This window comes from Sphaerodactylus townsendi, linkage group LG04 (assembly GCF_021028975.2).
Source record: "Sphaerodactylus townsendi isolate TG3544 linkage group LG04, MPM_Stown_v2.3, whole genome shotgun sequence".
NCBI lineage: Eukaryota > Metazoa > Chordata > Lepidosauria > Squamata > Sphaerodactylidae > Sphaerodactylus > Sphaerodactylus townsendi.
The window spans coordinates 107,648,508-107,664,241 of record NC_059428.1 but is presented as its reverse complement, the minus strand read 5'-3'; the positions used below and the strand labels follow the sequence as shown (position 1 = coordinate 107,664,241).

General features: G+C 44.1%; 1 protein-coding gene and 1 non-coding gene across 3 annotated transcripts in view; one reads left to right on the top strand and one right to left on the bottom strand.

Moving 5' to 3' along the window:
- Positions 1-1,785: 1,785 nt before the first annotated feature.
- TRNAA-GGC lies at positions 1,786-1,854 on the bottom strand. The gene has a single exon. It is a non-coding gene; the product is annotated as a tRNA-Ala (tRNA).
- Positions 1,855-4,621: 2,767 nt separating this feature from the next.
- The window catches only part of ITGBL1 (integrin subunit beta like 1), a 238,660-nt gene continuing 227,547 nt past the window's right edge, over positions 4,622-15,734 (top strand). For both annotated transcript variants that reach the window (XM_048494844.1, XM_048494843.1), the window contains exons 1-2: positions 4,622-4,855; positions 9,591-9,802. In XM_048494844.1, the coding sequence (XP_048350801.1) occupies positions 4,755-4,855; positions 9,591-9,802 (313 nt within the window). In that variant the 5' untranslated portion in view covers positions 4,622-4,754. The remainder of the gene's footprint in view (positions 4,856-9,590; positions 9,803-15,734) is intronic.

The following is a 15,734-nucleotide window of genomic DNA, read 5'->3' as shown; positions in this document are numbered from 1 at the left end:
TCCTCCCCTGGCCATGCTCCCAGATTGCCTCTGCTATTCTGGTTGCAGAGGCACAGGGACACTGGCATGGCATTCATCGCAAACCACTGTTGGGGAGGGACGTGGAGGGACACAGGCAGATTCCCACCTCCACTGGAGCAAGTGCCCTGGGGAGGTCAAATCCACAGGCGTGGCCTCGCAAATACTCCAATAGCAGATTTCCTCCCCACTCCCCATTTAGGTGGGGTTGTACATAAAGGAAGGCTTTCTGAAACTTTGTTCATTTCCATACACTAATGTATCTTCAGTGCTGCAACTCAGTAAGCATAGACCAATTTTTTTAGAACATTCCTATTGTTTGAAAAATAAATGCAGTGTGTGCAGGTTTTTTCCCTTACATAACTATGTAAACTTTTGATATTTATTTATTTATTTATTTATTGCTGAGTAAATGTAGGTTGATTCCCTACTCACGATTCATCACTCCAAATATCCAGGTTTCCAGCAGAACTCCCCACTTCACCAGCGCCGAACACGCATTCATCTCGTTTCTGGCGCTCCCCCTCCCCCCCAGCACATGTTATTTTAGAACCTGGAAGAAAGTAGACCTTTTCTAAAAATGCGTGGGTGTAACCCCCATGCCCAGAATGGGTTGACCCAGAAAGGGAGGGAGTCTGAAAAGAAGCAGAATGCTGCAGAACTCAGAGCTCTTTGGAGAAGACAAGGCTACCAGACTCGGACCTTGGTTCTATAAGCCCTTAACACCTTGTTAAGGTAAACTGAAATATTGTTGGGAACTACTGGGAAGGTAGTTGTTTGTTTTTGCTATGTTGTAAATGTTGGAGTTTATTGTTTCAGGGTTTCTTTTGTGGTTGTAATGGGTGAGAGTTCTCCTGGAAACCTTCATCATGTTGCATCCTGTTCATCAAGCCCTTGGAGTCTTCAGGAGCCAACCCACTTGCAAAGAAGAATTGGACTTGGCAGTATCAGTAGACTGTAACTAGAAGGACTTGAAATGCAATCTGAACAGGACCTTGAATTGTAAATGTTAAATGTTGATGTTTAATGTTAATTGTAAAGAGAAGTAAACTGTTTTGTTTAAATTTGGTTCTTTGCAACTCCTTCCAAGTACTGCCCCACAGAACCCACAAGCTGAGGTTACATGGGCAATCTGGAGCAGTGGGAAAGTTGGGTGTGTGTGTGAATCCAGATTTGAACTACCTGCCCTTGCAAGTGACGTGGAGCCTCCCATCCAATCAGGATGCAGTGGGCTGTGCGCAATGTGCATACAGCCCCTTTTTAAAAAAATTCACAGACCAGAGATCCACATGGATCTGAGGCAATGTGGGGCCAGTTTTCTGACTGCTGGATTTCTGGGAACAAGGGGGCAGAAGCTGCAGTGGGGACCATGAAACCATGCTCAAAAGGTCCCAAATCTAACCAAACTGGTTTGTATCTAGTTTCATTTTTGAAGTGGGGAATTGACCGTAGTCTACAGATTGACTGCCTACTATTCTTTATCTCCCCTGAATTTGTCCACCTTCTGAGTATTGCAGGTTTAATGGCTGATTACTGGGAATAAGAACAGCCTGAAGTAACATATGTGATGGGGCCAAGACCTGTGATCAAAACATGTACATGTGCCCATAGAGACATACAGACACACATAGATGCCTTGGACTTTTTGGTCCATCAAGAACAGTGTTGTCTGGTCAGAATGGCAGTGACTTCATAGGGTTTCAGGTAGAGGTCTTTCACATAACTTATTACCTGATCCCTTTATTATTAATACCTGATCCCTTTAATTGGTGATGCCAGGGATTGAACCTGGGACCTTTTGTGTGCCAAGCAAATGCTCTACCACTGAGCTATAGCTCCTCCTCTAAACCTGTGCATCAGTGCAACCCTAAGCAGAGTTCCATTCTAAGTGGACTTAGAAGGGCATAACTTCTTAGGATTGCTTTGAATTCCTAGATATGTTTTAACTGGTAAGAGATGGTCTCTTGATTAATCTGTCAAACATTCATCAGAGTTTGGAGGAGGTGACCCACATCCCAGTTGAGGTTAGAGATCAGATGTATTATATTTACCATGAAAAGTATACCATATGTACCCAGGACATCTCTGAATGTAAGAAAATGCCCCCTTTAAAAAGTGTACACAGATTGCTTTTTTATTACTGTACATAAACTGTAACTTGGGCTGATCTGTATACAGAGTTAAGATGGCCCCCTATTTTCTTGAAGGCACCATATGGCAAAAAATACTAGTCTTCCTTTCAGGTAAATAGTATGTCTCTGTGTCTGTATGCCTGTGGGTGAGGAAACAGGTGTTTCAAGTGTGGAACAGGCAGAGGGAAAAAAACAGGCAAAGACAATTGTGGTTTGGTTAAAGCCCATTTGGGGAGCAGGATCTCTCTCTAGGGCAGCAGGTAAACTAATCTACAGTCTGATGGATTCTATGGACATTTTGAGGCCACAGTTTCAGCCCATGAAAAAATCTACCAATATTTTCTTGATCTGGTAACAGAGCTAAAGCAAAGAAATGTTGTTTATCCATTTACATCATTTCTAAAAAGGACATTGGCACGCCTCAGAATTTTTTTTTTACAAAATATATAAATAAATGAACAAATCCTGGGAATAAAAGCTATCTAACAAAGTTGACCAGTTAAAGTTATTTTTAAATGTACTGGAAATTTTACATCTATCTGAGTCATAAATGTGAGGCTAATATTTGTAATGTTTTCTCAACCCGTTGTACATTATCTGTGCTGGACACTTGGATTGCTGTACAGTTTAAATATTTGTACTTAAAGCTTTCCAAACATTGAGGCGTTCTGCAGCCCTAGGGTCGAACAATTTTGACTGCATTAATTTTGGTATTTAGGGCAGTGTTATGGGGTAGATTTTGCATAGGCAGATTCAGTCACACAGGAAATTGAGGTCTCAAACTCTGACTGCAGCAGTTGACCTGGCTGGCGTTCAAGCAATGGGAGGAGGGAGTGGGTGCCCTTTACCAGGACCTGGAAGGTTCAGAGAGTCCTAGACTGGTATGCAAGCCCGTTATTGTGATATAGTCTATTAAGGTCGTTTAAGGGGGTTGGGGGAAAGCTGGCATTTTTTCCCCTTTCCCTCATGAGATTATGGATAGGTGTGTGATAGGGGAAACTGTGTGACAAGATTGTGCTGAGCACAGAGAAATGATTGAGTCTAGTCTGATCTAAATGTTGCTTATTCACTCACATGCCAGTTCAAAGGTCTGTGAAAGGTAAAGTTGCCAACTCTGGGTTGGGAAGTTCCTGGAGATTTGGAAGTAGAGCCTATGGAGGGCAGGGTTTGGGAATAGGAAGGACCTCAGTTAGGTATAATACCATCCAGAGCAGCCATTGTCTCCAGAGAAACAGATCTCTATAGTTTGGAGAGCAGTGGTAATTCTGAGAGCTCTTAAGTCTGGACCTGGAGGTTGGCAACTCTAACAGTAGCTCACCACCTGCAACAGCAGCCTGAGAATCCCCTAGAAGACCCAGGAAACTTCTGCTCTTGGCTTTTTTCTTTTCTTTTTTAAATGAAATTTTCCTCTGTGGTTCTTAGATGATAGCTTCCCTTCTGGTAATCTTCCTACTCCGTGTTCGGGAGGGAGAAGTAGCTCAGGATTTTTTTTTATTACTGAGAAGTATCTCTTATAAATAAAAAGTCAGTGACTCTGGATCTTACATTGTTCCCCATGTTACATTTTTCGATGTGCAACCAGGATCACCAAAAGGGTAGATGAGGATACCAAAATTCTAGAGGCCCAGGAAGTCAGGCAAACAGACCCCGGAAGATAGTCACAACGTGCCAGTTCTAATAAAGCATTTTGTGTATTTTTTTCTGAATGTGAGTTCGGACCCAGGGGGGATCTTTGTCAGGGGTCCATGATCAGTTTTGGCAGCCTTGTGCGCAACTAAGATGTTTTCAGTGTACACATAAAAAATGTAAAGTGTGAAGGTAGCCGAAGACAGTTTTGCAGACATGTATGTCAGACAAGAAACAGAACCGACTGCAAACCCCCAGCCTGCAGTAGTACTCAGTAACTTGGGGTTTCTGCTGCTTAATGTGTTTCTGCCTCTTAATTCCCCTTCCTAATTTGCTCACATTGAGTGGATGCATACTGTTATTATCCTAGAGTTGCCCTCTGCTTGAAAGCCCGGAATGCCAACCGTTCAGCTTGAGCACGTCGTTTCTAAACTGAGAAGTGAAAAAACAGACCTGTCTTTCTCACTAGTCTGAAGAATGTGAAGCATTCACCTGAACTCTAACATTACTCTCAGATACAGTTGGAAAGCATCACTGGTGTTTTCTGCCAAGCCTGACAAATATACATCGCTCCCCAGTCACTCTGACCACAATTATCTCAAAACCCTCCATTAATCAAAGTTCACTCAAGTGTACTTTCTTCAAATATTTATGGTGCCTGCTTTGCTAGAATGAGACGGTCTGCTCAGAACTGTGAACAGGATACTTTATTATGTCAAAATAAACCATCTGGCTGTACAACTGTTTCTAATTACTTCCCTGCCTAGACTGTAAACTTTGGGGTTTGGCACCGGCCTTTCCTTCCAGGATGCTGCCCAAATCCAGCTTCCAGGCAGCTAATCAAAGGCACTCGGTGGAGCACAGGGGAAAAAGACAGTTTTGGCCAGCTCGGAACTCTGCAAACCTACTGGGTCTGTCTGAAGTTTGGACTTGCCGGGAGAACTCTTCATTTACCAGCCACTGACCTGGGATCTAACCATGTATATACAGGGGCTTCTCAGCTTGGGTCTGCTTCTGTTGATGCCTTCCTCGATTATTCTGCTGCCTGCAATTCCGCCAAGTTTCTCCTTGTCTCTGCGGTAAGCCTTGTTTTGTTTCCGCTATTAGCTTTTAGGAACTGGCAACAAGCTGGCGCAAGTAAGGAAAGAGGTGTTCAAATTACGAGGTGTCTCCTCCCCACCCCCACCTGCTGCTTGCTTCAGTATGAAGTAAGGAAGCAAAATTACATTCTGGTGTTGGAGGAAAGTGCCAATGCAATTTGCGTTTGTGACAGTGAACCACAGATGGGCAGGATATATAAACCGCCCCAGATCTGACAGTTCAGGTAAAAGAGTGTTATGGATTCTGAGCATAACCCTGATGAAGGCAAGCTGGATCTTGATGAAAATTCTCTTATTTTAAAAAGTTAGTATACTGAACACCCATTTTACCCTGTTCGTTGTTCCAGCCCAGGCAGTTTTGCAGAAGTTTAAATTTAGCACTCTGGATCTATTTTGTCCCCACTCTAAAGCAAGGAAGAAAACTGGGAAAGGGGAGACAGAAATGCACACACATCCCACTGTAGCTATGAATCAAAAAAAATGTATAGCGATGTGCATCAAAATGCTGAGAATTCCATAACTTCGCATTTACACCTTGCCAACTTTTTTTTCTTGAAGACTGCTGAATGCATTTCCTCAAAGAAGAATTCTTTTCACTACACACTTTCAAAAGAAAAATGCAGAATCTGATTTTGAAGTTCTAACATAGAGGTCAGACATGCTGGAACATGAGGTTAGCAGAGTGTTCAAGGCACATAAGACAGTAGAGTCTGTCTGGTTTGTGTGTGCTCCTAAGAAACAAAGTTATACACAGAGCCTCTTTATCTTTGTAAAATTATTTTGAGTCCTTTATTGTAAGGAACTCAATTCTAGACAGGTTTAGAGACAGGATTCTAATCTAGACTGACTGACTAGGATGGATAAAAATGCAGGAGGCGTGGCCTGTCCTCCTGGGGGCAAGATGGAAAAGAGAGACTGGAGGAGGAGATGATGATGAAGAGGAGGAGTTTGAATTTATACCCCACTTTTCTCAACTGTAAGGAGTCTCAAAGCGGCTTACAAACTCCTTCCCTTCCTTTCCCCACAACAGACACTCTGTGAGGTAGGTGAGACTGAGAGAGTTCTGAAAGAATTTGATGGGCGCAAGATCACCCAGCAGATTTCACATGTAGGAGAGCCCAGTTCTCCAGATTAAAGTCCCCTGCTGTTAGCCACTACACCACGCTGGCTTCTAGAAGGTACCAGTGAAAGGAAGGAAGATTTTCCAAGAATAGCAATCTACACGTCAAAGGATAGCATCCGAGCAGCAGAACGGAAGGATGTTCAGAGTCCTGACCAATGTATCTCTCTGTCTCTCTATAACCCTCCTCTAAAGTCTAAGGCTAAGAGACAGCACAAAATCCTTCACTTCCAACAAGGCACAGATCCTTTTTTTATGCCACCTGTTGATATTAAATGTTTCAAGCAGCCCCACCCAAAATCTGAGTCGACCAGGGACCGTGCTGCTGCTGCACTACCCCACGGCCTCCAGAGGGCTTTCCAGCTGTGCAGAGAGACCAGGAAAACTTAAAAAAAATCGCTGCCAAAAAACCCTATGTCCTCCATAGGGCATGCTCCTGGCCCTAAACCCCAGATGGAAGCTGACTGATGGGAATGCCCTGGCCTGCCCCCCTCCCGCGCTGGTGATCAATCGGACACCAGTGTTGCTCCATGTTGCTCAGTGGCAGCCCTGGCTTCTGGGTTTCACCACCTCAGAGCTGAGGGATGGCCGGATGCTGGCACATTTGCTCCCTGAGCTGGCAGGGCTGCCCCTTATGTGGCAGAGGAGGTGAACGCACCAGCACAAGGCCATGATGCTCCCCAAGCTCTTTTGCTGCCTCCCCCAATGGAGCCATGAAAGTTCATTTCTTTATTTAGATGCTCCGATTGCTCTGTCAATGGAGTAGTGTAAGCAACTGTGTTTACAACTCCTTTTAAAAACCTTCACAGTGTCTCTGTGAGGAAAAAATATGCTTCCAATTTGCAGCTGAGAATGACAGAGAAGGTCATTCAAGTGCACCACATGTGTGACAATGAGGGCATGGTGTATTGAGAGGCCAGGTCACACTGCCAAATTCTTCCAAGCAATCTTGTACCCAAATGTGCAGAGGAAGGTCAGTGAGACCCATGTTGTCCTCACAGGAAGATGGAAGCAATTTAGTGTTATTGTGACTGATCTCAGAGATGGCAGCTGCCCCTTGTGAGTACAGTCTTATTTGCACAAGGGTTTCTAGACATGGAGGAATCCAAACATTGCATGGAGAAATTTGGCGTTATGAACTAACCTGAACTCTGTTGAAGGAGATTGCAGCTGAACTGGAACTCAAGTCAACCCAGGTTCCAATCTAGAAGTTGAATTCCTTGGAAGAGAAAAATTAACCATTTTCTCAAGCAAGGTGAACCCTTTTGTTCCTGAAGACGAGCATTACTCAAAACAGGCAAAGTTTTGTTCCAAGAAAGCACACACTGTGGATTTTTCAGCCACTGATCACAGGTTATCCTTGTTCCCCACCAACAGGTTGCCTTCTTTCTAATTTTTTTAGCTCCTTGGGTAGTCAGGGATGCTTAACCAAAGAAGAGCACACTATCTTGCCGTGAAATGCTAATTTTTTCTTTCAATTTTGCACATTTTTTCTCCTCCATTTGATTCTGTATATGAGGTGGACAAAATATTATTCCCATATTGCAGATGGGGAAGACTTAGGGGCGCTCCCCCACTGTATATAACCTCTTAGGTAGCATTACTCCCGCTGCGCTTTACTCCCTCGCCCGAAAAAGCCTCCCGCGGCTTATGCGACCTCACGGAGACTTCATTTTTTTTTGCCCCCCCCTCCCCACCTTCTATTTGCTATTAAAAAGCTAACGTATGCCAAGAACGGGAGTTTCGCGTAAAAGAATAAGAGGCAATGGTAAGCCGCTTTTCGATTGCGCTGGCACAAGTGTGTGCATCGCGCTGGAGGGAGGGAGGACGCACTCCGCCATTTTCATTGGCTGGGACAAGGTCGTTTTTGATAGGCTCGGATGTCCGCACGTCATCAGAAAGGCACTGGAAGCTTTGGAAGCATTTGTTTGAGACGTCTGCACATGCTGACGTCAGCATTAAATCGCTAGTCGCGCTTGCTTTGTTCGCACCTACCGAGAACTGCGCTCATCAACAGTCACCGCTGCTCTGAAGGCAGAAGCCTGCTTTGCCTGCTCTTTTCCGCATTTCGCATCTTTCGCCGGTTGCTGCGAAGTGAAAATCCAGTTCTTGCTGCTGCCACCGACTACCTGGAATCTGCTTCTGCTCCTGCAGCACCTGGCTGTGAATTCACAAACTAAAAATTCGGTGTGTGAATTTGCAAAGCCGCAAACCTCGAACAAAGCGGGGAGCACATTACTCCGGCCACGCCACGTTGTGGCTACACGTCTCAATGCCCGCGATTGCTTGGTAACATAGGGTGTCGCGAATGATTCTCACGTCATCATCGCCAGTAGCTTCTATTCCGCCAGCACTGACGGTGACGCCCTGCCTCCAAACAAAATGGAGGATTCTTTTCCCTGATTGGCCAGAAAGCTCCAGCTACCCAGCCGAATCAACCACGCGTCATCTTTCTCCGGTTCTCTTTCACCACCCAGCGGCAAGCGTTTAAGGGGTTTGGGGAAATGTTGCTGTTTTTCGAAGAGCTAATTTGACGCGCGCCAGGGAGCAGGAAGAGCGGCAATTTCTGCGCAGCCACGCAGTGGACGCTGGTGATGTGGGGAACGTCCTGGATCCCCGCGTCTGATCAAGAGGTGACCCCGCGGCTAATGGTGAGTGGGGAGCGACCCTTAGAGACTTGCCTGAATCTGTCTGGCTGTCTGGCTGTCCATACGTACGTACGTACATCTACTTCCTCTTTATCTTCTTCATCATCATATTTCTCTCTCTCTCAAGTTAACTGGTGAGCTGAGATATGATCTAGAACTTTCCAGGTCACAGCTCATTCTCATAAGCTACTCTGCCATGGTGGTGGAAAATGCTGTCAAATCGCAGCTGACTGATGGTGACCGCTGTTGGGTTTTCATGACAAGAGGTGTCAAGAGGCGGTCCACCATTGCTTGCATTCCTGGAGTTCCTTGGTTGTCTCCCAACCAAGTATTAATCAGGGCTGACCTTGCTTAGCATTTGAAATTCAAAAATATCGGGTTAGCCTAGGTTGTCCACAACAAGGCAAATGCCAATAATCACATGTCCTGTTTCTCAAGTTTGATGGCTCAAAAATGTTCTAATACAGGGGTCCCCAACTTGGTATCCATGGCAGATGGGGGGCATAGTCCCCACTGACATCTTTTCTGGAGCCTTCCAACTGTTTTAGGAATTGGGCGGGGCCAGGTAGGGCTTTTGCCCAGCAAGGCTTCTGATTGCTATTGGAGATCTGACTAGCTCTACTGATTTTTTTAAAGGTTGCTTTGACAGCAGCCACTACCACAGCACACTCTGTGTTACCGTAGTTAGGCCATGACAATTGTTTTGTGGCTGGCTCTGCCTCCTGATACAGCCATTTTGTGGCAGCCATGTTGTTGCTGAGTCCCCCATGTCATCTCAAAATTTCAGATGTACCCTCAGACTCAAAAAAAACTGTTCTAGTGACTTACTGACTGATTAACACTATGAGATAGCTAGGAAGCCCAATAGCAGCAGCTCCTCCACCCGTTTGTTTTTGCTCCCCCCTACCTTTGGCTTGTAATTACTTGTCTTTTTCATTGTTTACAGGAGTGGTTTGGGAAGCACTTCTTCTTGTCGATTGTCCCAGGCTGAGTCAGAGCGCAGGTGTCGATTCCCAGGTGGAAAACTCTGCAGTGGCAGAGGCTATTGCGACTGCGGAGTTTGCATCTGCCAAGTGACGGAACCGGGCAAATACTATGGACCGCTGTGTGAATGCCATGAGTGGGTGTGTGAAACTTATGATGGGGAGACTTGTGCAGGTAAGTTAGACTCACCCTCCAACAAGGATTCTGTGGCACTTTTGGGCTGTATCTAGATCCAGTGCAGACATGGGTGGGCAATGTCAAATGCTGGGCAAATGAAAATGAAAAGTTTGAGTAATGTACTTTTCCCCACCGTACTTTTGGCTTGACTGGCGTTTTGGGGAGCATCTGGGAGTGCCAGGTGGTGGCAGCAGCACTGGGTTTTTTGAAGGCTCTGGGCAAGAAGGCTGAGCCACTTGGCAAGATCACCACTGAAGTGCCACTTTAAGGATAATGGTAGAATCTGAGCTGATGAAGGAATTGGAATTAAGGGTACTTTCACCCAGATGATTGGAGTGGGAACTGAAAAACCGGAAATATTGCACAAAAAACCTGCAATCCCAAACAGAGTTATATCCTTCTAAGTCCACTGAAGTCAATCCTAAATGCAGTCCAAAGCAGTGGTACATCCTTCTCTCTCTCTCTCTCTCTCTCTCTCTCTCTCTCTCTCTCTCTCTCTCTCTCTCTCTCTCTCTCTCTCACACACACACACACACACACACACACACACACACACACACACACACACCCTTGAATTCAGTCAGTTTAGAAGAGTGTAACTCTGCTTAGGACTTTTTCTGTCTTTTTCTGAGTCTGTAACTAGGTTATAACTATAAACCTGAGGTCCCCTGCCTCCTCCAAGCTTTGTCTGGTGCCTTCCTTACTTTCCTTTGGGCCCCGGGCCTGAAAACTCTTTTATGCTGTCATGTTTTATGGACTTTGATGCCCTTTCATGATGGTTTCCCCCAATCTGAAAATAACAACCCTAGCTGGGATATATGCAGCAGAACTCTGGTTTGGAGCTTCTTCAACGGCTGTCAGATTTTGACCTGGTCCCTGTGACCGTGTTGTAGCTTGCTGACTTACCATCAGGTAATAATGTAATTTCTGCATCCCGTGAGGCTGTTAAAGGGACAGGAATAGGCCACAATTTCCACTTCGATGTTGGTAATTCTAGGTCTAGAATAGGTTTTAGGTCAGTCTTGGGATTGGTGAATGTAGAGTTGCCTACATCAGCTTGGGAAATTCCTTGAGGTTTGGAGACAGAACCTCAGGAGGGTGCAGTTTGGGGAGGGGAGAGAGTTCAGCCAGGATGTGATGCCTTGAAGCCCTTTTCTAAAGCTGACATTTTCTTTAGGGGAACTGATATCTGTAGTCTGTAGATGAGTCTTAATTCTAGAACAATTCCAGGCACCACCTGAAAGTTGGCAACAGTAACTGAAGGCCCATGAACGAATACACTGATTTTGTGCTGGGGGCATATCTTTGTGGCCCTCATTACCTGTATGTTCCTTTGGTTTACACAGAGACTTCTCTATTGTGTCATCTGTTTCATTTTCACAGTTTGTAAATCAGGTCATGACATTCCACAATCGGAGCAAGTGTAGTGTAGTGGTTGAGAGGTGGACTCTAGTCTGGAGAACCAGGTTTGATTCCCCACATCTCCTCGTGAGTGGTGGACACTAATCTGGTGAACTGGATTTGGTTCCCCACTCCTCCACATGATGCCTGCAGGGTGACCTTGGGCTAGTCACAGTTCTTTGGAACTCTCTCAGCCTCACCTACTTTACAAGGTGTCTGTGGTGCGGAGAGGAAGTGTAAGATGCCTTGAGTGTCCTTATAGGAGAGAGAGGTGGGATGTAAATCAAAATTCTTCTTGTTATTAGCAACACTTAAGTCGCATTGTACAATTGTACTTTTTCCTTCCATTTTCTGCTCAGTTTTTGCTCACATTCTTGCTTCATGGGATAATAACATGTAATTATTTGCTGAGGAAGGACACGGCAACTTGAAATGCATACCCGTGCACTTTCAGTTCTGAACAGTGGCATGAATGGTGGGAAGGAACATCAGGAGAAGAAAATGATTAAAGTTTGGATCCTATGGCTGAGTTGCCTGAATGCTAAGTAGTCTCTCAGAGTACTCTTCCTCTTCTGATAAAACTTGCATGTGGGCAAGAATCCATTGAAAACCATTGCAAATTATAGGAGAAAAGGAAGTGTGCTCCATGGAAAAGAAAAGCTAAGCATACTTGTTCATGGGATCCAAGCCTAATTGTTTAATGCACTGTATTGACTTTGCCATTTGGTGTTACTTTGGATCTTTTGTGCAGACTATGGGAGTTGAGCACTGGTTAAATTAGCTGAGTACCAAGACCCACCTTCTCTCACTTTCACACAGATAGGCCCTAAATGTCATAGTTAAAGAAAGCTTGCTAGTGGGTATAATGTACTGTTCTTTAAGTATCTCCTCTGTGCATTATAGAAAAAAACGTGTAATGCTGTCATGAGATTCTAACATATAGCATCTACCTCTTTGAGGGAATTTGACCTGATGAGAGTAGAAATTGTTTTCAAGTATGATTAAAACAATGACAATATTTTTAGATTTTTTTTTAGTTGCTCGGATTATCAGAATTAAGACATTTAGAAGGCTGAATGGCACAAAAGTTGAGAAAAACACCATTTCTTCTTCCATTGAAATGATGGGAACATGACCATGGTGACTTCCTCTCATTTCCACATTTTCTTGATTCCCTGTAACGTGTCAATTTTTCAGGCCAGACCCCACAATTAGGTCAATGTGTGTTACAGAGAATGCCATTAATAACAAATGTGTTCCAGAAATGGCCTTGGCAGATTTCACAGGGGGAAAAAATAGCAGCTTCTTTTAGCAACCATGTAGTTAAGACTAATGTCCAATAATAACATGAAAAGCCCTACAATGTGAGTATAAGAAAAATGTTAATACTTATTGCCCAGACATTGCAATGCTGTTGTTTTAATAATTAATGATGGGAACAAGAAACACAGCGGGAGAGAAGAGAACAGGAATTTACAATTTTTTAATGTTGTGGGGAGAAAAATAATAGTTGTTAAAAATACGCTATGCTGCTGTTTCAGCAGGATAGGAAACTTGAAAGGAGTCTTCAGCCTTTAAACTGATACCTCTGCTGTTGGGCAGTGGTTAGTGTTGGTCTAGATCTAGATGGCCCAAGTTGAATCTCTAGTATGCCATGGAAATTTGATGGGCGACTTTGGTGACCTTGGGCCAGCCAACGGGGTTGTTGTGAAGATAAGGTGGGGGAAGAGAAGAACAAGGTAGTCCAGGAGGAAAACTGTTGATGCACTTTGCACTTGTGACCATGAACCACAAATGAGCACTGAGCAGGAGATATAAATGGCCCCAGATCTGAGGGGTCAGGCAAAACACTGTCATGGATTTTGATCAAAACCCAGGTAATGGCAAATTGGATTTTGCTGGAAACCACTGACTTTATTTTCCTGGTGGCCTTTTATTTAAGTCACTTTGGGTCTCTACCAGGGAGAAAGATAGGGTATAAATGAAGTCAATAAATAAATAGTAAATGTATACCCTTGGCCCAACTTGTTTGTGGGTATGATTGATAATAACTCTTCAGGGTTTCAGATTGAAGAATTTCTTTCTTTTCATGGACTGAAGATGGGATGTTTTGTAGGCAAAGCAATTGTTCTACCATAACAGCCCAATCCAGAGGCCTCGCCAGTTCCAGGAACTGCTTCGCCTCCTCCTGCTCACCCTCCCCACCCCAGCAAGATTGGACTTCCTGAATCCTGACAGAGAACAAAAATGCTACTTTCAGGAAGCATGGGAAAATGACATTTCATTGTACTAATATTTGATAAGAACATAAGAACTAGCCTGCTGGATCAGACCAGAGTCCATCTAGTCCAGCACTCTGCTACTGGCAGTGGCCCACTAGGTGCCTTTGGGAGCTCACATGCAGGATGTGAAAGCAATGGCCTTCTGCTCCTGCTGCTCCTGAGCACCTGGTCTGCTAAGGCATTTGCAATCTGAGATCAAGGAGGATCAAGATTAAGAACATAAGAACATAAGAACAAGCCAGCTGGATCAGACCAAAGTCCATCTAGTCCAGCTCTCTGCTACTCGCAGTGGCCCACCAGTTGCCTTTGGGAGCTCACATGCAGGATGTGAACGCAATGGCCTTCTGCGGCTGTTGCTCCCGATCACCTGGTCTGTTAGGGCATTTGCAATCTCAGATCAAAGAGGATCAGGATTGGTAGCCATAGATCGACTTCTCCTCCATAAATCTGTCCAAGCCCTTTTTAAAGCTATCCAGGTTAGTGGCCATCACCACCTCCTGTGGCAGCATATTCCAAACACCAATCACACATTGTGTGAAGAAGTGTTTTTTTTATTAGTCCTAATTCTTCCCCCCAGCATTTTCAATGTATGCCCCCTGGTTCTAGTATTGTGAGAAAGAGAGAAAAATTTCTCTCTGTCAACGTTTTCTACCCCATGCATAATTTTATAGACTTCAATCATATCCCCCCTCAGCCGCCTCCTCTCCAAACTAAAGAGTCCCAAACGCTGCAGCCTCTCCTCGTAAGGAAGGTGCTCCAGTCCTTCAATCATCCTCCTCATGGCCTCCTTCTCTGCACTTTCTTTTTTTCTATCTCTCTTTCTCAATAATATCCTTTTTTTTTGAGGAATGTGGCGACCAGAACTGGAATACATAGTGCTCCAGAATGCGGCTCTAAGCAATTCACTGCTTTTACTATTAAGGGCATGACAATCCTTGCAGTTTTATTATCAACTCCTTTCCTAATTATCCCCAGCATAGAGTTTGCCTTTTTCACAACCATTCCCAGCCAATTTGATTCTTTGCTTCCACTTCAGTGGATTCCTGCTTTGTCAGGATCCACTTGAGAAGGACTGCTGTGGGTTTTCTGGTCTGTGTGGCCATGGTCCAATAGTTTTTGCTCCTAACGTTTCACCCACATCTAAGGCTGGCATCTATCAGAGGCATGTCATGGTAAGATGTGTTTCTTTCTGTGACATAGTTCAGCTGCGAAAACCTTTGACAATAAATCTGAAGAGGGTTCAGTTAGGGTTCATGTAGTACATCAGATGACATGACAGCAATTCACAGACAATCAGATTTGGCTATGGGACGATGTCTCCAAAGGCAATTAAATTATATCCCTCTCAGTGTGATTTCAATGGGCGCTGGTAGGTGGTAAGAAACGTATTTCCGTTACTGAGGCAACTGGTCCAATAAGTCTATCTGTATGCTTTTCATTCTGCCTCTCCTTCAAAGAGCTCAGAGTGGCAAATATGGTTCCCCCATCAATCTGTCTATCTTGTGAGATAGATTAAGGTGTAACATAGTGATTGGCAGAAGGTTATTCAAACAAGTTTCATGACAGGGTATGGATTTGGCCACTTATCCCTTGACTTAATACTGTCCTATGACCATAGAAAACCATCATTTGGAAGTAATCTCGAAACTGAGAATTGTAGTGTTCATTGTGTCTCGGTGAAAGGAAAATAAAAGCACTGAGCACTACATTTTGTTTCCTCAATCCTAGTTGCAAACAATAACCACTACACCTCTCTTGTCTTTGTGTCTTGCTGTGCTGTGGCAATTTCAGCCCTAGCAGTAATGCATTTTTGTATTCAACTGAAAGTGACAATATGAATATTTTATCTGACACCCCAAGGCTCTGATTTTTCATTGCTATTGACTTTTCCAACCTAATGATCATTGAATGTTCTGTTGGAATTTTATGAAGGAAAAATTAGGATCAAATCATTTAATCAGTCTCTTGTCTTAGCCTTTGCAACTTCACATTCAGTGGCCTTCTATTCTAAAGGTGTCAATTATTATGCCTGTTTCAGCCTCCTCCTATGCATTTTTGACTATCTAAACAGTATTGGTGTCAGTTAGACCCCAATGAAAGTGAACAAGGAGAAATTTTAACATTCAAGATACTGTAGTGTCTGGCAGCATGGGGAAAACTCACATTTAATAATGTGACCATTACTTTATTTAGATCCACATCCTGCTCTGTAGCAGGGACAATCTCTGTTCTCTTTTAAAGCACTG